Consider the following 20,076-nt stretch of genomic DNA (forward strand, 5'->3'; position numbering starts at 1 on the left):
GTGCTCACAGTCCAATAAGTCAAATGAATCCCAGGCTGCATCCAAAGCAGCATGGCAAGGACAGGGATTCTGCCCTTCCAGTCTGCACTTGTGAGACTCCTACCTGGAGTGCTGCATCCAGCTCTGGTGCTCCCAACATAAGAATATGGAACTGCTGGGACCACAAAGCCCAGAGGGGGCCATAAAGTTGATAATAGGATTAATAGGATTGAAGCACCCATTCTGTGAACGCAGTCAGAGAGTTGGGGCTGTTCACCCTAGAGGAGAGAAGGTTGTGTGAAGGTGTAACAGTAACTTTCCACTATCTGAGGGACTATACAGGGAAGCAGGAGAGGGGCTCCTCATCAAGAGCTGTAGTGACAGGACACAAGGAATGGCTACAAACTGAAAGAAGGTAGCTTTATATTAGATGTTGGGAAGAAATTCTTTAATGTGAGGGTGGCAAGGCACTGGAACACGTTCCCCACAGAAGTGGTAAACACCTCAACCCTCACAGTGTTAAAGGCCCAGGGTGGATGCAGCTCTGAGCAATCTGTTTTAGTGTCCCTGCCCATGATGGGGACATTGAAACTAGATGATCTGTAAGGTCCCTTCCAACTCAAACCATTCAGTGAGTCTATGAATTATGCTTGATTTTATCTGCCTCCAGGTACCCCAGCTGTGCACTCATACAGCTTCACAGACCTCAGAATTACTCCTGAGTTTCACTGATGCAAGCGTAAAAAGATCAAGCCCTTATGGGAGAAAGACAGGGAAAAGAAATCTTAACTCCCTCATTTTAGACCTGTGCATTGCTATAGGACAAAACAGCTCCCATCTCTTCTCCTTTAGCAAAAGCTTGGGCAAGGGAACGATGGCCTCAAGGCCTTATCAACATGTGCCCTGCAGAAAGGAACTGCTTTATCATTTCACAATGCCCACCAGTGAAGGGTGACTGCTGCATTGTCATAGGGTATACAGAAAGAACTGAAAATAGAGAAAAATAGATTAATGCAGCACTGTTCTTCCTGATAAACTCTATAAATTCAGAGACCACAGGTATACTCTTATAACTGATAATGTCCTAATAGGAAGCAGATATGTACATCAATTAAGAACAAAGGACATGGATTAGCTCAGAGTAGCAGTCTCCCAAACTACAAAACTTCAGCACGTCTCCTAAAACCAACAGTGAAACACAGTATATTCCTTGACAATGAGATTACCTTGAGTGAACAAGGTGTTCAAGCCACTACTCTGAAACACAGATTGGTTTACAGTTCAGTTAGCAGCCACAAACCCACATTGAATACACAGATTTGTTAACTTATTTTTGCTTAAAACATTAAAGAACTTCATATACTCCGAAACAGTGACAATCTTTGCATATCCTAGAAAGGTTTTAATATTACTTAATTATGCTGCAGTCAGATTGTATTTTAAATACCAAAATTAGAAACAGCATAGACAAATGCCAGGGAACATACCAAGATTATTAGCAAGTGATGGGAAGCACAGGGAAGGTGGCTTTCATCTCTCTCCTTCAGAATCATTTATCATGGTGGCTCACTAGTTACAGAAGGAGGTGCAGGAAGGAAAAAAGAAGTAGCATATTAGTAAATTAATAATTTGAGAATGCTTAAGAGTATTTAATACAAGCACTGTAATGTGGTATGTAAAAAGTAAATTGCATAGGTAGCACTCAATTCCTTCACATTCATTCTAACATATTACAATTGAACACTACTGAGCAGTCCCTTTTTTTAAATCGGAAGAGAATCTTTTTTCTTCTCTACATGAAATTCCTCCACCTCTTGCTTACAAATGAAGCCAGACCAGAAAGATGCATTCCAGGAGTGCAATTCACAGGGGTTTGATCAGATCTGCATAAAACCTCTGAAATGAATATAGTGTGATGAATGTTCTTCAGCACCACTTCGTTCTACAGATCTCTTCCTGCTGGGCTGCATTACTTACCAAGGTAGATGAAGCTCTGCTCAATGCACAGCTGATGGGGTGAGTTGGGAAAAAAAGGAATATAAAGACTAGACCTTTATCTATAAAAAGACATCCATTATATTTTCTCCAAAAGTACCACAAACTTAGTGGTGGTACTTTTACAAAATCAAAGAATGCTTAGAGTTTCATAGTACTTACCTTTCTCAATCAAACCTTCTCAAACATACCAATGCTGACAAGTGAATAACATACAGAAAATGCTTGAAACAGATCACCTTTTTCCCAATTAAAATTAGTATATGACAATTTATAATCTAAGACCCTAAGAATTTTAACAGGCAATAAATTCTTTCAAATGCAATTTAACATCACAGTTGAGATGATGAGATGGAGATGCTACAATACACAGAGTATCCCCACACAATTTCAGAAGGCTTTATGCTTTTGCCCAAGCAGAGCAGTAAGCCCAGCCTTACCACATCAGAAAGCTTCAAAGAGCTGCCCATACAGAGCACCATCACAACACTGCAGAAGGCTGCAAGCATCTGATTTTCCTGTTCTTTAGCCCAACCTTTTATACCCTCACGTTGATGCACTGCACCTGTGTGCCTCTGTTCCCTTTGGTGGTTGGTCAGTGCCCCTGGGCACTCCAGCTCTCATTGCCTTCAGTGCTGCTCACCTGCTGCTCACAGCTGGGGCCCACTGGGGATGAGGCTCAGCCACAGCCCCACTCCCAAGCACCACAAACCGTGTGTCTGCAGTTTAATAGCAGCCATCAGCAGAGGTGATCTCAGCTGCAGTGTGGCTATCAGAATTTCACCTGCACAGACGTCTATGCCATGAGAAAATAAAGGGACTACTTGAAATAGGTTTGGATTTCAGTTCAAAAAGAACCTCTTTAGAGTCCAGCATGGTGCAAATCTCAGTGAGGCTCAGCTTCAACACTGAATAATTACAATGCCAACTAAGCATATTTCCTAATAGACTTTCATGAGCTAATATTTTTCCACAAAACACTTGTTTATAATCAAATTAAGAACAAATAATTTTCCCTCTGCACAAGGTGTCTCTGTTCCTCCAATTAACTTCCAAGGGAAATCCCAACTTTACTCTGCAACCAAACAAGGATGGAACAGAAAGCACAAAGGTATAAAACTTTTGTCTTGCAGCTCTCCATGGGGAAAAAACAGAACCTGAACACTTTCCAGCTTTTACAACTTCCAGTTTATCTTTCTGGCTAGAGCATTTAAATAATGAACCCTGTTGCTGAACACAAAACAAACAAGACTAGTTTTCTTGTTTTAGAACCAACTTTCTGCCCCTTGCAATATGTTTGGTATTTTTAGGCATGGAAATATACATATTTCTGGAGGTTTTAAGTTATGCTAAAAGTAAGGTCATGTGAAAGTTTCAGGAAAGAAAAGGATACACAGAAGCCACAGGGAATGTGAACAAGTGCAATAAACCTGGCCTTTTGGTTTGCACCACTCCCAGCCAGCTTCTTTGCTAGGTGATCAGAATCTCAAGTGTTAGAACCATCAGAAAAATAATATCAATTCCTGTTAAATTAGTTATATCCCCCAAACACTTTGACACTGTTATAACTGCAGTGGTAGCAGCTCTTACCAGCTCAGCAATTGCTGTGATTACCTCCAGATCACACCATGTCAGAAGGAACGTGACACAGAGTTAACACACACTAACTGGCAAATATCATCAGGCACAGAGTTGGACATCCAGCTGCATTTCCTCCCTCTGCTGCCACACCTACAATGGTTTAACCCAAGCAAAAAAAAAAAAAAAAAATCAGAGAGGAATAACAAAATGTTGAAATCAGGGGACACTCACAATGGATAAAATTAGGCATTTAAATAAATCTCTGCAGAGATTTATTTTAAAAAATCCCAGACTTTTATCAGCATTTCATATTTCTACTGCATGTTAAATGATTGTGAAATGATACAGCAGTCTTACAAACAAATCTGTTATTTCTGTCATAGCCATGAAGCTTTTCAGCAATATGTGGAAAGAGTTTTACAGAACTAGTGCTGGAGTTGTTACCTTTGGCAACATTTTGTCCATCTGCTGACATCAGTTGGGATAAATTTTATTTCTGATTTTTTTGCCAGACTTTTCTTAGTTTGTCACAAGCCACCTTCCCTTTATGGCCTTGTGCGCTGACTTCCAAGTGCAGAACCATGCAAACTCAAATGCACACTGATGGGAGACAGATCACAGGTTTTAACATCAGAAATTTATTTTTAATCTGAGGTTAACCAAATCTTGGATGAGAGACTCATCCAAGCCATGAGATTTCCACCCTTGGAGATATTCTAAACCCAACTGGGAAAAACCACGAGCAAAATGCTCTAAGCTGGCCCTGCTCTGGGGCTGAATCAGAGGACTCTTTCAGTCTACATCATTCTCTGGTTCTGCAGCTAGGATGTAGCCCGCACACATCACTGCAGCTTTCAGTACCTTCTGCTCATGGGAGTCCTGCACTTTCCCTACTTTCATTCATTCCTGATATGGAAAAATCCTTAAGTGGAACAACTCTAGTTGTTCCACCTATTGTTGCTGTTGGTTTGTTTGTTGGTTCCCGGGGAGTCCCTGGGGGCCCCCTAAGCTCTATGTTCGCTGGCGGCAGCAGGCAGGCAAGGAGACTCCACACGGCTTCTGAGGGCGCTAATGAGATGAGGGTTTATGGGGAGTCCCACCCCGGGGAGCAGCATGGTTTCTGAGGGAGGAGAGAGGGAGAAATAAGGCTAAGAGAGAGCCTGGTCTCCCCTGCACAGCTTAACAGAGAGATTCAAAATGGGCGCGGAATAAAACCTGGGCCAATGGGATTACAGATACATGATACTGCAGGGGAGGATCACAGGCTTGGAATAAACCGTACATTTTCGAGGGATAAAACAGAGCGTACCGTTTAAATAAAAGGTAACACCACAATCTCTTCTCTGTGAAGAGATGTTTGATGGATCCCCACTCCCAGCCCAGGCTGTTGCCTCGCTGGGCTCAGCACAAAGCCAGCAGCAGCCCTGGCACACTGAGGTGTCTGCATCTCTCCATTGCTGCTGCCTTCCCTCCCTGGCTGGTGCCTGGACTGGCTGCTGCCAGGCAGGCTGGGCCTGCCCCACACCTGGGAGATCCCTGCATGGGACACTGCCCTGCGAGGCACCTGCCTGGAAGGGTGACACCATCCTCCATGGCCACAACAGCTGCTTTCCTCACGGACACCAGCCACACGCCGGCATGGCCACTCCCGCAGGTGGCACACACTCAGCATAGAATCACTGGGGTTGGAAAAGACCTCTAAGATCATTGTGTCCAATCACTATCCCAGCACTGCCAAACCCACCACTAAACCATGTCCCTAAATCCCACATCTGTGTGTCTTCTAACTGCCATCACTTCCCTTCAGTTCCAATGCCTGACCACCCTCATGGTGAAAAAATGTTTCTAAATATCCAATCCAAAACAGCACAACTCGAAGCCATTTCCTCTAGTCCTGTCACTTGTTTCTTGGAGCAGAGGCCAACTCCCACCTGGATACCGTCTAGGACAACGTCCACGACAACGTCCCCCTGAGCCTCCTTTTCTCCAGGCTAAGCACCTCCAGCTCCCTCAGTGCTCCTCACAGGACTTGTGCACCAAGACCCTTCACCAGCTCTGTAGGTATTCTCTGGATTCGCTCCAGAGCCTCCATGTCCTTTTTGCACTGCAGGGCACAGAACTGGACACAGGATCTGATCCTTTCCCAACTCCTTCTGGCCGCACTATTCCTGACACAGGCCAGGGTGCCACGGCCCACAGGACACGGGGCTGCCTCGCGTCCCGCAGCTCTCGCCCGGCGGCTCCGGCCCCTTTCCGGGCGGGCCGCTCGCCGGGCGCTGCCGGGGCCAGGGGCGGGGCACAGCCGAGGCCGGGCCGGGCCCGTCCCTCGCCGCCGGGGCGGGAACTTCCCGAGCCTCGGGAGCAGCCGCTTCCGGGTGAGCGGCGCACGCAGCCCACGTGGGCCCGGCGGGAGCGGCGGGAGCCAGGTCGGTGCCGGGGACCGGGGCCGGGATCGGGACAGGCACAGGGACAGGGACGCGTGTCACCGCCGGGCTCTGCCCCCTTCCTCCCCGCGCCACACGTGCGCGCCCGAGCGGCAGCGGGGCCGGGAGAGGCGGCTGGTTGCATGCGGCTGCTCCATCGGCGGGCCTGCTGTGGTTTTCTCCCTTCAGTTTTCTCCGGAGGTTCCTTTCCCCGAAACTCGGAGCCATGACGTCCCTGGCGGAGCAGCTGAAGCGGCTGGCGCTTCCCCAGACCGATCCCAGCCTCCTGGAGCGCAGCGAGGTGGCATCGCTGCTCTTCACCTGCAAGGAAGCCGCGACTATTGACAGGGACACGTTCTTTGCCATCGGTGAGTTTGGCTGCTTAGATGGCGCTGGCTTTAAAAACACTCCAAAAAACAGAGGGAGGAAGATGAATATGAGAAGCAAACCCTCTCATATTCAAAAAAGGCCAAAAGAATAGTTGAAGAAGCTACTGGCTGGCCAGCATCACTCCAGTCCTTGGAAAAACCAGTTCCTCTACGAGCACGTTTCTGGGCAATTGAGGGTAAGGTCATGGGGAAGAGTCAGGGATCACCAAGATGCTCAAGGACTGGAGAATTTGCCCAATAAGGGAAAGTTGATGAGAGGAATATCTCTGGTCTCAGTCAGTCTGGAGAAGAGAAGGCTTTGGATGGGTCTCATAGGACCCTGCCATTGCCTTTGAGGATATTCCCAGAAGATGCACCAGGCATGCATGGCTGGAGGACAGGAGACAGTGGGAATAAGTTGGAAAAATAGGAGTTAAAACTGGATAGAAGGAAAAGCTTTTTCAGTGTGAGAGCAGTCAAGCATTTAACAGGATTGTCTGGGGAGATTGTGGTTGGGAAAAGATAAAAAGTGACTTTTTTGAAAACTTTGACAGAATAATGCCCTGAGCAACCTAGTCCAATTTTGGAGACCCTTTTAACCTTGCTTTGAGCAGAGCCTGGGACTGGAAATCTCCCAATGTGCCTTCTGACATGAATTCTTGTTTCACGGAAACATGCTGATGCTCTGCTCTTGGCTAACGTTATGGTCACAAATAATGTGAAGTGGCAGTAGCCTTTGCCGTGTTGGCACACTTCAAATTCTTTATGCTCTATCCCTTTCCATTTTTATATAAATTTTTATCCAGGCATGTGATACTGTTGAATAAGAAAGCTGTTTTCTAAAACCAGGCAGATTGGTATCATGTTTCCGTTTTAAGTAACATATCTTTGATGCAGCACAGTGTGTTTTTTTTGCTTTCTTAAATAGTTACTCTAGAACTGCTTGGCTGAGTTTGAAGATGGAGTTTTTATGGTCTCTTATCCAATATTGCACCTCCGATCCACTATCTGATCATTCCACCATTAGAAAAAGATAAAATCTATACATTGGGTTTGTGTTTCCTGTGTTCCAGCTTGCATTTGCTGTCCTCCCATCCTTCCACTGTGCATCTCTGAGAGGAGTGGCTCCATCTCCTTGATAACCCACACCATATCCTGTTAAGTAGCTGCAGACAGCAGAAGGTTTCCTTTTGACTGTCTCTTCTCCAGGCTGAGCTGCTCCTCCTTTTCCTTTTATGTTGTTTTCCAGCCCCTAGACCATCTCAGCATTCCTCTGCTGAACTCACATCCAGAAATGTTTTTCTTCTACTGATGATCTCAAAACTGCACACAGGGCTCCAGCTGCAGCTCACAAATGGAAGGGGCAGTTCTGCCCTCCCTCAGCCTGCTGGCCATGCTCTCAGGGACAGCACAACCCAGGATGCTGCTGGCCTTCACTGCTGCAAGAGCTCTCTGCTGATAGTTGCTAATGTTGTTTTTCTTTGTCAGTTGAGAAATAGTTCCAAGTATATCAAAGGTTTTGGTCTTAGGCCTCTTTGGTTTGCTCGGTAAGGATGACATGTACCAGTATAGCAAAAAAGTTGGATGTAAGTGGGTAGGACTGGAGAACAAAAACTATTGTGTTAAAATTTCCTCCCATTTTTTAAATTTTTTTTCCCCCACAGGGTGCACTGGCTTAGAAGAGCTGATGGGCATTGATCCTTCATTTGAAGAGTTCCAGTCCAGTTTGTTTAGTTCCACAGCCAAAGGCCTTGAACGCAGTGTTCAGACTAAAGCAGTAAATCAGCAGCTGGATAAGAATATTTCATTGTTCCTCATTCACTTGTCCCCCTACTTCATGCTTAAGCCAGCCCAGAAGTGCCTTGAATGGCTGATTCAGAGGTAATCCATTGAATATCCTACATGTCAGTAGATAAGGCTAGAAATGCAAGATTTATTTCTCCCCAGTGAGAAAAATTTTGAATAATTTTACTTCAGCTTTCTGAAAATAGGATAGAATGTTAATTGCATTTAGACTTAGTCCTTATGGGGCCAGATGCTCTTCTTTGCTAATTAGATTTTTGTCTTTTGATAAATTTCTGTGATTATTTTGATCTGGCATGGTACTCTCTATAAAAGCAATTTCACCAAAGTTGCCCAGCCCTAAGCATCTTACAGAGCACACAGAGAGGCACTTCTATATTGTGCTTTTAGAGGTGGGCTTTGTAAAATAGCCAAGTTTCAATATTAACACTGAACCATGAACCCTCACTATTCTTATTTCAAGGTTTTGGTGTGAAGAAAAAAACAATGAAGTATTTTGTGATGTTATATTTATTTATGTAAATTAACCTATCCAAATGCAGAAAGTGCAGCACTTCTTATCATGAAAGAATGTGTGATTTTCCTGAAACATACTTCTCTGAATCACATTTTTTCTATACATGTATTGTACTGAGAGATTCATATTAGATTTTTGTAACGTCTGATTTACTATTGAAGCCTGTGCAGAAAAAATTAAGGTAATTTTTAGTTGTACAGGGACCTAAAATTGTTGATAGTGAGGGGAAAAAGTATGCTAGCACTGTTTCTTTCTTGTAGCACATACAGGCTACCTTGAGTTTCTGGACTGTGGGTGGACCATAGATCTGAGTCAGTGTGAAAACCATGTCAGGTCTTGCTTAAAAGCAAGTAACAAGGTATTCTGAGAAGAACATGGAGGGGTCTTTTTTCCTTTTTGGCTTCCAGATATTTTTAAACTACATATGTATGTTCTTTTCTTTAGATTTCACATTCATCTCTACAATCAAGACAGTTTGATTGGTTGTGTTCTGCCATATCATGAGACTAATGTATTTGTGAGAGTTATTCAACTCTTAGATATAAAAAGCCCAACTCATAAGTGGCATTGGATGGATCCAATACGGGTAAAGTAGTTAACAGATGCAAGATAGAAGGACCTTGAGGGACTTTAATAATCTTTAATTTAATTTTATCTTGACCCTTCTACTCTGCTTATGAATATGGTCCACCAATTTATGTGGTTAGTTGTAGAACTGTACTGAAAGGTTTAATTACAGGAATGGAGCCTGGATGCCCACATGTTGTTTCTGCTATCTTTCTTTAAAGATGAAGTTGATATTAAAAAGCTTTGACTGTAATTTCTCTTTTTTTTTTGCCTAAGTTAAAGCAGGCTTTTAAGGTGTGAGTATTTGCTACTGCTAGGAAGATACATAAATTGCTTAGATTTAGGTTTATTTCCATGTAGGTTAAATGTTATTCTCTTCATCATCTGTCTTAATGTAGACACAAAACATTCTAACAGTGTGTGGCAATCCATTACTTATTTCAGTTTCAATGGTGTTAACTGATCAGTAGGATTAATTTGGAGATTATAGTAATTTTTACTTTTTGTGCTTCACTTTACTCTGAATGTTCTAACTTTACTTTTTTTTTTCCACTGTATAAAGAAACCTGGAGTCCCTCTGGCAAGGGGTACTGTCATTACACACTGCTACAAAGACCTGGATTTCATGGATTTCATCTGCAGGCTGGTGGCAAGATCTGTGAAGGTTGTTCATTTATTCTAGAGCATTGTTTGTTGTCACTTTGTTTTCCCTGTGTTTTTATAGTAATGTGCTATTTCTTAGTATTTTGAACTCATTCATCAGTAAACAGTATGAGGATTTCTTTTATTATAATTTGTGAAGATGACAGTCTGTCAGAAGTTCTTATAGGGATGTGACTGAGAACCAATGAGCCATGACAAAACAATTTGGCCATACTGTATTATTTACTGTGTTGCCTCAGGGTACTTCATTGTCTTAATTTCTTCCATAAACTCATTCCTGCCATGAATCTTTAACTGTGTTCTGAATTTCCATGTCTCTTCTGGGGGTTTTCATAGGTCTTTTAAATACACATCTTCAAATATTAATGAGAATTTGAAATTGAGAATGTTAGAAGGTGGGCAGTTTTATTTTGTTTTTTCAGTTAATGTCAAATAGAGAGCTAGTTCTGTAGTCTCAGAAAGGTAAGATGTATCACAGATACAGTTATTTAGAGAACTGGGATGCATGTGCTGTCAAACTAAGCAAAGCAGACACAGTAACAGAGTATTCACAGGTGTAGAAAGAGGTGTTAAACATAACACCATTTAGCTTCTTGGCTGTCCAGCTCTGAGTCTTGAGCAGTGCACCAGGATCACAGGTGATTTTGGCTGCCTTACTCTGATTAATCACACTGGCACCCATTTCCATCTGCCCTGCCTGTGAGGAGGAGCAGTAACCTCTGGTGAGGGTTGCTGCTATGAGAGGAGATGACTTCATTGTGCCAGCAGGAGCTGCTGGAGCTTGCAGGCTGGAGTTCTAAGATTTTGGTGGCTTGAGGGAAGCCATGTGTGCATTTCCACTTGCCCTATGTCTGAACAACTGTTTTTTGGTTTTTTTTTGTGATCCAGGTCTTTTCAGAGTGTCCCGGCAACTCAGCTCAACTGAGAGTCCTCCTTGTGTTTTATGCTTCCACCATTGTGTCAGCTCTTGGAGCTGCAGAGAAGATAACAGACACTATGGTCTCTCTGCTGCTTCCTTATGTCCAAAAGGTGGGTGAAGCTCTGTTTCCCTCCTGTGTGATGAAGTGCACTGTGTTCTGCAGATGCACATAACCTCACACAAATAACCTCCAGGAGGGACATCCTGTGTGGTGCATACTGTACCACTCAGCCTGATTTGAAACCTCAGGCAGGTGAGGGTCCATGGGAAATAATGTTTTTTCACACCTCAGATGAGCACTTTAAGAACTGTTTTCTACTCTGCATGAGGAATGGAGCTGTGAGAAATGGATACACAGATTGAAGAGTGTCTTTGCTTTGAAATTTATCACACTAAACCATGAGGGAGTTGTGTCAGGGTAGATAGCCTGCTCTAATATCCTTTCTTGTCCATGGTTGTTGCTTTGTCAACAAACAAAGCAGTAGTTAATAAATGTGTCTTCTTTGTCTGTGGATCCTGCACGACAGCTTTTTCTTCTTGGAAGTTGATTTTATAGATACCTTAAACATTAACACATGGAAAAGAGCATAGTAGGATTCTGTGGATGTTAGAATAAAAATTATTTTTATGTTAATGTACTCTTTTGTGTTATTCTGTGTTAAAAATTCGCCTTTGTCTCTTTTTCTAGGGCTTGAAATCCTCTGTACAGGATTACAGAGCTGCAACATACATGATAATCTGCCAGATGACAGTAAAAGTGACAGTGGAGACTTCCTTGGTGCATTCCTTGATGGTGCAGATAAGCAAGACACTATTTAAAATGCCCTCATTAATCAGGGATGGGCTGGCTTGCTTGAACCTACTTCTGCAAACTCAGAAAGGAGATAAACTTGGGAAAAAGTAAGTCTACATGAATCCGATTTTCCCACTTTCTAAAATTCCAAACTGTGCTTTGATAATTTGCAATTTTTATATCCTCAGCATTAAAGGGATACCTCCCTGTCAGAAGTTTCTGTAGTTGACATTTCAGAGGGCTTACAAGTTCCTTTGGCTTACTTTGAAAATTTGTATGCTCACTGCAGCAGAGGAGTGTCAGTGGTGTGAGCTGGTCATCTCTTGGTGCTTCTCTTAGTAAGAGACTGATGCCAGTGTGCAAAACTGAACCCTGTCAAGTAAGTGGAAAGTGCAAAGTTCTGCCCCTTCAGTGGAAGGGCTTTGAGTTGGTGTAGTTTAACACCTGAAGGATAAGTGTTTCTCTACCACCCCTTGATTGGTCTCACTTCAGGTGAGGTGTTCTCCTGGAGGCTTGTGTGGTGGATTCCCATCCATCTGTCTGCCCTGCTCTGGCACAGTTGGCTTCTGCTGGTAACATGCATTTGAACATAGTCCCACATGCTACAAGGAATCTGCTTGCTGGCAGAGAGGAGTATTCCAATAGGAAAAATCTTCTGAGGGATATGTAGAGTGATTACTTGCCAGATGCTTAAACACTGTCATGGATTGTTTGTCAAAAGAGCAGGTGTGGGGTTGATGTGTTATGCAGCATCCAGCCAGGTGGGTGTAAAAGGAGACAAGGTGAGGCTTTGTGTGAGCCAAAAGGGAAATGGCTTCTCCTCAGAAGATCTGTCATTGCACAATTACTTCTCATCCATTTATCTGCTTCTGAGGGATAGATATGCTCCTTGCAGTGTGAGGATATCTTCTGTAATTCATACAAGTATTTTTCCTTTTACTACCAGCTTTGTAAAAAACATAGGTGGATTCACTGTGCCGTTGTAGCAGCTGTGCTCAACGTGGCTGGCAGTACCCTCTTTTCTTCTTGGATATTAAATTTGCCAGTAAACATCTGGCATTAAGTGGAGCCCTTTGAATTTTTTCAGTGTTTGTTTACAATGGGGCTGTTACCTGATGCTGAAAATTGAATCCTCGTGAAATCTGCATAGTTTTGAAAGTGTTTGTAACCCAGATCAGCATACAGACTTTTCTTATTTCTCCCTTTTAATTGTGCAGGCCATTTATTTATCTGTGCAAAAGCCCAGAACTGGTACCACTTTTGCAAGGCCTGTCAGCAGGCTATGATATCTCTCCCCTCCTCCGCTACCTGTTGCCTCACCTTGTTCACACCATCATGAAAAGTGATACAGGTAAGTTAGCACAGGTTCTTTGTAAAACTTGGATCAGCCTTAGGATGGATAACTGTGGTAGATGTCACAGCTGTGTAATTGCTTCTTCCATTGAAACTGTGCCAGTACCTGTGAAGACCTGATTGAGCTTTTGTATGTTTGCTTTTTTTTCTTTTCCTTCTTTCTTTTTTTTTTTTCTTCTTAGAGGTGTATTGTAATACTATGAAATCTTGGGTAAATTGCATGTACTCCATATATGGTTAATTAGGGACAACTGTGTTTACTCAGTGATTAAATGTGCCTGGGAAAGGTCTGGGGCAGCAAGGCTGGCTGGCATGCACTTGTAGCCTGTGTCTGTGCTAGAGAGTCTGTTTGCACTGTGGCTTTGCAATGCTGAATCATGACTGGGGAAGCTGTTTTGTTCAAAAGGTCCAGATTCACACCAAGGAATGCTCTAGAGAGTTGCTGGCACAGCTCTTAGCAGCAGATGTGGAACATGCCAAAGCATCCTTGAGTTTATTGGCAGCAATCCAGGCTTTGGCATTTTAATGACATTGGTATAAAGCATTGCTAATGGATCACAGAGAGTTAGTGCTGGATGAGCACTGTGGTCTTCAAGCTGTGTGCTTGGTTCAGCAGAGGATGATACTGCAGAAGCTGTTTGCTTTATCAGTATGAGGAGACTGTTCTCTAACTATTGTTCATCTTCTGTGATTGTTCTTAGAAGAGCAAGAAGAATCCGAGGAGACAGAAAATGACATTTATATCAAGCATCTTCAAGCTATTCTTGAGAGTGTACCACTGGAAAAGGATTTAGATTCCCTGTTGGCTTCGTGAGTTGACTTCAGTTCTTTTTCCTATGCAGTAGTGCAGTCACTTCTGGTTTAATAATAAATAATTCCTGACAATGGCATTAGCATTATATCAACATTATATTATATGTTTTTATGAGTTCATAAGTTAAATCCAGATGTGGATTTTGAAATTTAAACATTCAGTAACCCAGAAGAGTCATTAATTTAGCATTTGTGGGAATAGTTGTGGGACAGAGGGAAACTTGAAGCCAGCAGCAAATCTGTACTTGCAGTAAATAATGTATATTATTCCTAATCTGTTAAGCACTGTGCTTTATAACAGTAATGAAAAGATACTGTGCAAAACATGGTGGCTTTTCCTTTTGTTTGTAATTTTAGCAAGTTTCTTGAAGAGTTTATCTCCTGTGGCACAGAGGTTGAATCTAATCCCACCAAAATGGCTGCACTCAATCAAAAGATCCTTCCTCTCATCAGACTTCTCGAGAGAAAGTAAGTTCCATTTTTCTGTGACAGACCCACAGTCTGTAGAGTGGTGATATCAGCTATGATCTTGGATTATTTGGTATAGTAAGTACTTGTACTGCTACAAGTAGTCTTGCTGAAATAGATACAAAAGGAATAACTGACTCCTAATCTCTGTCCAAATTTTGTTTTACTGATCGTCCTTACATATTTTGTTATCACTGTAATACCTGGACACAGACCTACTGGCTTTGTACAGCTCTTTACTTTGTGGCATGACCTTCTCTGCTCATTATGTCTCCTAGTGGTCTGCAAATCCTTCAGTTTCCTTGGTTTTCCCTGTATTTCTCCTGTAAATACATGTTTTTCTATAATCCTCTGCAGAATATATTGATGGTTTTGCCTTTTGGCAGGTATCCTAAAGCCTTAGACTCTGTATTGGAGAAGCACCTGGAAGATTGCACAAATGAGGCTGACCAAAACCTTTTTCATCAATTTATTTCTCTTTCATTAAGCTGTGGCAAGTACAAGGTAGGTAGGATTATGATCCTAGCTCTTAAATGGTTATACTGTCAGAAGGCTGATTTTTAATATAGTTCTGCTCTCTATTACTCCTTATGAACAAACTATCTACCATTCCTTCAAAAAAAAAAGAAAAAACAAAACAACAACAACAACAAGAAAAAAAACCAACCCAATACCAAAGTAAAGGATCCTAACTTCATTAAATATTTGGGGGGAGGGAGCTTGGTCAAAATTGTGGTTAAACAAAAGCTATCAGGTCTTTTAAGTTTCTTTTCATAAGGACTCTTAAGAGTGAGATTTTTTCCCTGGTTAGAATTTATACGTTTCCACCTGCTCCAATTGCTACCAATAATTTTTTTCCTTAGACACATGGCCACTACATACACTGTAGGGTCAATAGTGACAACACAGTGGTGCCCAGCAAGGCCTCAAGGATGTTGTCAGTGGCAGAGTCTGTTTTGGGAAAGCTGAGAAACAACTTAATCACTGTTGAGAGAAGATAGCTTGGTCCTTTTCCTTGCACTGATTTTATGAATGTTTGCAGTCGGTAACAGGGAAGAACAGAGTGACCTCAGAGTTCTTCCTGTGCCATTTCTGAAGAGCAATTGAAACTCAGCCTAACACAGAATAACCATTGCTACAACAGATCTGGCCAAGGAATTTATTAGAAGAGCTGGTTAGTATTATGGCTGTTGTTTGCAATGATTGAAGGACTGAAAGCAAACATGACAAACTACAGAAAGAAGCACTTCCTGTATTTTTGTACTGATTTAACAGAGGCACAGATTCTGTGCCTGAGTAACAAGTGGATTAACAGAAACACAAGGCGTGCAGAACAAAGGCATATGACTCTCTTCCAGCTTTTAAGGTTCCTGAGATAAGTGCACGCAATTGGACTGGCAGGGATGCCTTTTTAGCAGTTTCTGTCTGTGCTCTGTCACACTGACATTGTCACTAGAGCTTTCTCAGAATCCTTAGATAAGCGTAATGCTTTTCTAGGACATAATGGCGTCTGTGGCTTACTGTACTTTTCAAGCTATCTTCCAAAAACTGTCTGCAACAGTGAAGAAATTTAATAATTTAAAACAGTTACACAATATCATTATACTGTAGTTTAACTTTCTAGGTCTTGATCATGCAGGTTTTCTTCTGATACAAGAAATTGCCGTAAGAATGTCTCCCATTATACTTATGTGTATTTAAAATATTTTTAACATGCACCGGGGTCACTGTGAAATCTGTATTTCAGTTTCTGGAAGTCTCTGATACCTCCCTTCTGCTTAGTTTGAATCATCCTCAGCCTGCTGTGCGGGTCCTGGCTCTTCAGCATTTGAAAGATGCTATTGAAACTTCAAAGGTTTGTGTCTGAACCTCTCACTTACAGAACTGATTTAACATGGAATGTCTTCAAAAAGCTGTTTGCCAAACTTAGCAGTTGAAGAGGAGTGGTATGTGAGACTGTGCCTACGTCATCCTTACTGCTTTTCATAGTGTTTTCAGTAGGCTTCTGTCACCATTTCCCCCTGTTCTGGAGTCTGGATATAGTTCTTGTTGATTAAGCTGCTCACATTCTCATAAAATCCAAGTTAGTTAATATTTCTAGTTTTCTTTCTTTTGTTATTGAAAGTTAGTCTGCCTGTGAGGTTTAATTTAGGTGATATTACCACTTCTCTTACACTAGAATTCAGATATTAAAAGCCCGTAAAGTGTTCGACGGACAAATGATTTATTTTCCTTTTGACTCTGTTTCCTTTATTTTTTTCAGGAAGGTTTTGATCAGGCTTTCATAGAAGAAGCAATTTTTGGACGGCTCAAGGATGACAACAGAGATGTTGTGATGGCTGCTCTCAGTTCTTTGGAGGTAAGTGTGTGTTTTTTTGGCATGCGAGATTTTACCTGGTCTCCAGTGTGTGTGTGTCTGGAATGTATTCTGTGTAGTTGCCTTTCTTGTCCTTGTGTTCCTGTTGCATGACTTCTATCCTTTAACAGGATGAAGCAGCACAAATACAGGAGGCTTGTGTTGTTTGCCATCTCACAAATCCCCCCCCAAATCTCTGCTCCCTGATCCTTACCAAGGGATAGGCAGTTAAAGTGAATTTATCTATTTTGTTTTTCTTTTTTTTTTGAATGTAGCTACTGAAGCATACTTAAATCTTTGATTATTATTTTGAGGCACGCTTCCTGCTTATTCTGTATGTTTTTCTATAAAAAGGCAAGCCACACTATCTGTCTTTTGGATGGAAAGTGGTGCAGTCACAAGACTTTGCTCCAGTGAGAGGTGCTCAGCTGAGTTTTTCCATATGCGAGTCATTTGGTCAGTTGATAGTGGCAAAGTCCTGAGCTCCAGCTCAGGTTTACTGGATAGGACTCTGGTATGCATTGTACTGATTGTTTCCAGCTAGAGTAACAGTCTCTCTTCATGGCTTCTGCTAGTAGTAGTGGAGAATATTATTAGTAGTAGTGGAATTGGTCTTGTGTGTTCATTCATTCTTGATCACCAGTAAATAGGAATAGAAGCACGTGAGGGCTCCTTTAAACTTTAGTTTCTTTTGTTAATGTGCCTTACATTTTTGTGATCCAGATACAATGTAAAGTAAAAACAATTCTTATTTAATTGTAATATAGTTTGCATGTCATTTATCAATTTTACCAAACATTTCCACATTCAATAAATTCTCCATACTTTAGCTATCAAGAGGGCATACTGGGCAGCCTTATTTCTTCTTTTCACCTGATAGTATTTTCATTTCATGAACATCAGCAGGAATGCAGTTAGTCATATTTGATCTCTGTTCCCACTTGGTATAGCAGATGCATTTTCCATTATGATGTGGTCAACTGTTTTGTATATTGTTGAATTTTCATTCATTTTTCTTGATTATCATTCAGATTTTCAGAGAACAAGTCAATCCAGAAGCAATAGTATCAAGTCTTTTGAACATTTTCCAGAAAGCTGATCTTTCAAAGGATGGAAAGTGGTATGTTTGTGCTTTTTTTTTTTTCAGTCTACATTCTTTCTGTACAAATTCATTTTTTTTTAAAGAAACTATAAAGAGTACTTTAAAAACCGTGTTTCTCTGCAAATGCTTTTTGTTATGCTATGGCTATGCTGAGTTACAAGAGAGATGCCCAATTATTGCCATACCATTTCCCATTAATTCCTTATTTGTTGTTACAGCTGTTTAGATACAGAAAATCACCATGGAAAATAGAGAACAAATCAAAGAAATGTTGCTGATGTGCTTGAGTAATGTATTTTCAACATGTTTTGTTCTCTTTCAGGTACAAGGTTTTGGAGCAAACAGTAAAAATTTTAGTCAAAGAGGAGATTTTAAAAGAGAAGAAAGAACTGCTAGATGCAGCAGTAATGCAGTTGTTACCTTTTATGATAATCACTAATGCAAATTCAAAATCTGCAGACTGGAAAATGGCTGTTTGTTTGTCACAGTCTGATCTCTGCTCTTTACATCCTTTACTGAAAGGCTGGCCAGAAGGTAAAGTGTTCTTTGTAACTAATTTGATAAGAGAAAACTTGTGGCAAGTTAGGACCTCCTCCTTATTGAACCTAAACACATACTGAAGGACGCAGGCTGTCACTATCAGGCTATCATGCTGTAACTGAATGGATTTTGAAAAAAACTCTTTGAAAAGATGTAGAAATTGTTTAGTACGTTTCTGACTCATTCTAAATATCATTGAGCCACATGAATTTTATATCTAGATTATTGATTTTATTTTTTTTCCCCCTTGGAGTAGCTCTTGAAGAGGCAATTAAATCTGCTGAGTCTGCAGAGTTGGTTGGAGTGGCCAATGAGAAAATGATTCGTCTGCTTTCTGGAAATTTGACATCAAAGGACCCTTCCTTACTATTGCAAATGGTAAGTGTACCATGTCAGCCTAACCTTGGAGAAGTTTTACTTTTCAGGTGGTGACTGATTACTTTTCAGGTAATTAAACAAATGTGATATTGAAGAGCTTTGCATGGCTGCTATAGGCACTAGTATGCTATCATCAAGCTGCTAGGCAAATACATGTATATATAAAAATTATATCTATTTATGTCTGTATGTATTTATATACAATTTACATATATATATATATAAAAAATACCAAACCATAATACCATCCATGTAAAACCAATTTCTTCCTAACTTAAGGAAAAGAACTGATTACCTTTTTTGACAAATGATTAGTGTAACTAAATTTGAGGAATTTTTACTTTAGTAAAAAAAAATTTTAGAGAGTAAGCAGGTGTACCTGTGGGTAGTTCATAGAAACTGATGTTTGTGCATTGCAGGGTTTCAAAGAGTACAATTACAGCAGACTGTCACTTTTTACCTATGATAGAAACTAAATAGTATTACACCATTTTTCATTTACATGTTCAGTTTAGTCATAGGGAACTCCCACTGTTTTACTGATTTTTGTTGTCCAACACTGTTTTTTTCTAAGATTGATGACCTGATACTCGTTGCTGAAACAGAATCTGACAGTGTGAGACAGAAAGTAACTACTCATATAATTGGTGCAGTGCTTGTTCAGCGCTGCTGCAATGCACAGAGAAGGGAAAATTATCTTCCAGTGGCTATCAGAGTCTTCCGCTTCTTGGATAAAAAAATTAAGAATCTCAGAAGTTGTGAACCTGCAGAGGTAAGATGTAAACAGTCTGGAAAGGGCATTTTCTTTGTACTGAAAACAGTATTAAGAAGGTTTTTAAATTGTTTTTACTGAAGACCAAGTTCAGAAACTTGCAGTGAAAAATCTCACCTTCATTTCTTCTCAGAGCAAAAGCACACACTTGGCAATAGTGCCATTAAGAATTACTCTAATATTTTATGTGTGTTTCCATTGGAGTTTTCTTGACCTATTTTGTTGAGAAACACCTCTAGGGTTTTTTTCTGTAAGAAACCCATGTGAGCAGGTTGTGTTTCTGTGTGTACATCCCCTCATATACACACATAGTGGCACATGGTAATTATTTATTCTGACCTCAGGTTATTCCATTAATGATTTTTTTGTATACGCAAGTATCTGAAACATGGATTGTTTTTCTGGAACAGAGCTAGATGAAAGTGTTAAACTGACTGTCAAAAATGTTGCAATTCCCAATCCCTTTGAAGTGGTATTTTAAAGAGACTGATAATTTACTCTTCTGTTACTTCATTTATGTACACTGTAATTATGGTAGAAAGAGCTGGCATAGGTTTTAAAACTGCAGATGCAAGTTTCAATGTAAAATCAGAACTGTAATTCACTCCATAAGGATACCTCTTTGGAGGTTGGAAATGAAATGTTGCTGAATGTTAATGCTAAATTTCTGGTTTCTTTTGCATGGA

At 41.1% G+C, this 20,076-nt stretch overlaps 1 protein-coding gene and 1 long non-coding RNA gene across 3 annotated transcripts in view; one reads left to right on the forward strand and one right to left on the reverse strand.

Moving 5' to 3' along the window:
• Nucleotides 1-1,467: 1,467 nt before the first annotated feature.
• Nucleotides 1,468-5,756, reverse strand: LOC134416737 (uncharacterized). Of its 2 annotated transcripts, XR_010027354.1 has the most exons (4): nucleotides 5,487-5,756; nucleotides 4,000-4,155; nucleotides 3,565-3,705; nucleotides 1,468-1,548 (listed from the first exon to the last, which is right to left on the reverse strand). It is a non-coding gene; the product is annotated as an uncharacterized LOC134416737 (long non-coding RNA). The 2 variants fall into 2 exon arrangements; XR_010027353.1 differs by lacking the exon at nucleotides 1,468-1,548 and having other exon boundaries at nucleotides 3,524-3,705.
• A 184-nt stretch (nucleotides 5,757-5,940) lies between these two features.
• The window catches only part of HEATR1 (HEAT repeat containing 1), a 34,814-nt gene continuing 20,678 nt past the window's right edge, over nucleotides 5,941-20,076 (forward strand). The window contains exons 1-17 of the mRNA XM_063151595.1: nucleotides 5,941-5,981; nucleotides 6,168-6,346; nucleotides 8,011-8,227; nucleotides 9,111-9,252; nucleotides 9,796-9,897; nucleotides 10,785-10,925; nucleotides 11,504-11,715; nucleotides 12,826-12,959; nucleotides 13,663-13,771; nucleotides 14,132-14,242; nucleotides 14,629-14,746; nucleotides 15,990-16,097; nucleotides 16,506-16,601; nucleotides 17,630-17,718; nucleotides 18,023-18,234; nucleotides 18,497-18,618; nucleotides 19,193-19,390. Of these exons, the coding sequence (XP_063007665.1) occupies nucleotides 6,205-6,346; nucleotides 8,011-8,227; nucleotides 9,111-9,252; nucleotides 9,796-9,897; nucleotides 10,785-10,925; nucleotides 11,504-11,715; nucleotides 12,826-12,959; nucleotides 13,663-13,771; nucleotides 14,132-14,242; nucleotides 14,629-14,746; nucleotides 15,990-16,097; nucleotides 16,506-16,601; nucleotides 17,630-17,718; nucleotides 18,023-18,234; nucleotides 18,497-18,618; nucleotides 19,193-19,390 (2,253 nt within the window). The 5' untranslated portion in view covers nucleotides 5,941-5,981; nucleotides 6,168-6,204. The remainder of the gene's footprint in view (nucleotides 5,982-6,167; nucleotides 6,347-8,010; nucleotides 8,228-9,110; nucleotides 9,253-9,795; nucleotides 9,898-10,784; nucleotides 10,926-11,503; nucleotides 11,716-12,825; nucleotides 12,960-13,662; nucleotides 13,772-14,131; nucleotides 14,243-14,628; nucleotides 14,747-15,989; nucleotides 16,098-16,505; nucleotides 16,602-17,629; nucleotides 17,719-18,022; nucleotides 18,235-18,496; nucleotides 18,619-19,192; nucleotides 19,391-20,076) is intronic.

Source organism: Melospiza melodia, chromosome 3 (genome assembly GCF_035770615.1).
Source record: "Melospiza melodia melodia isolate bMelMel2 chromosome 3, bMelMel2.pri, whole genome shotgun sequence".
Classification (NCBI taxonomy): Eukaryota; Metazoa; Chordata; class Aves; order Passeriformes; family Passerellidae; genus Melospiza; species Melospiza melodia.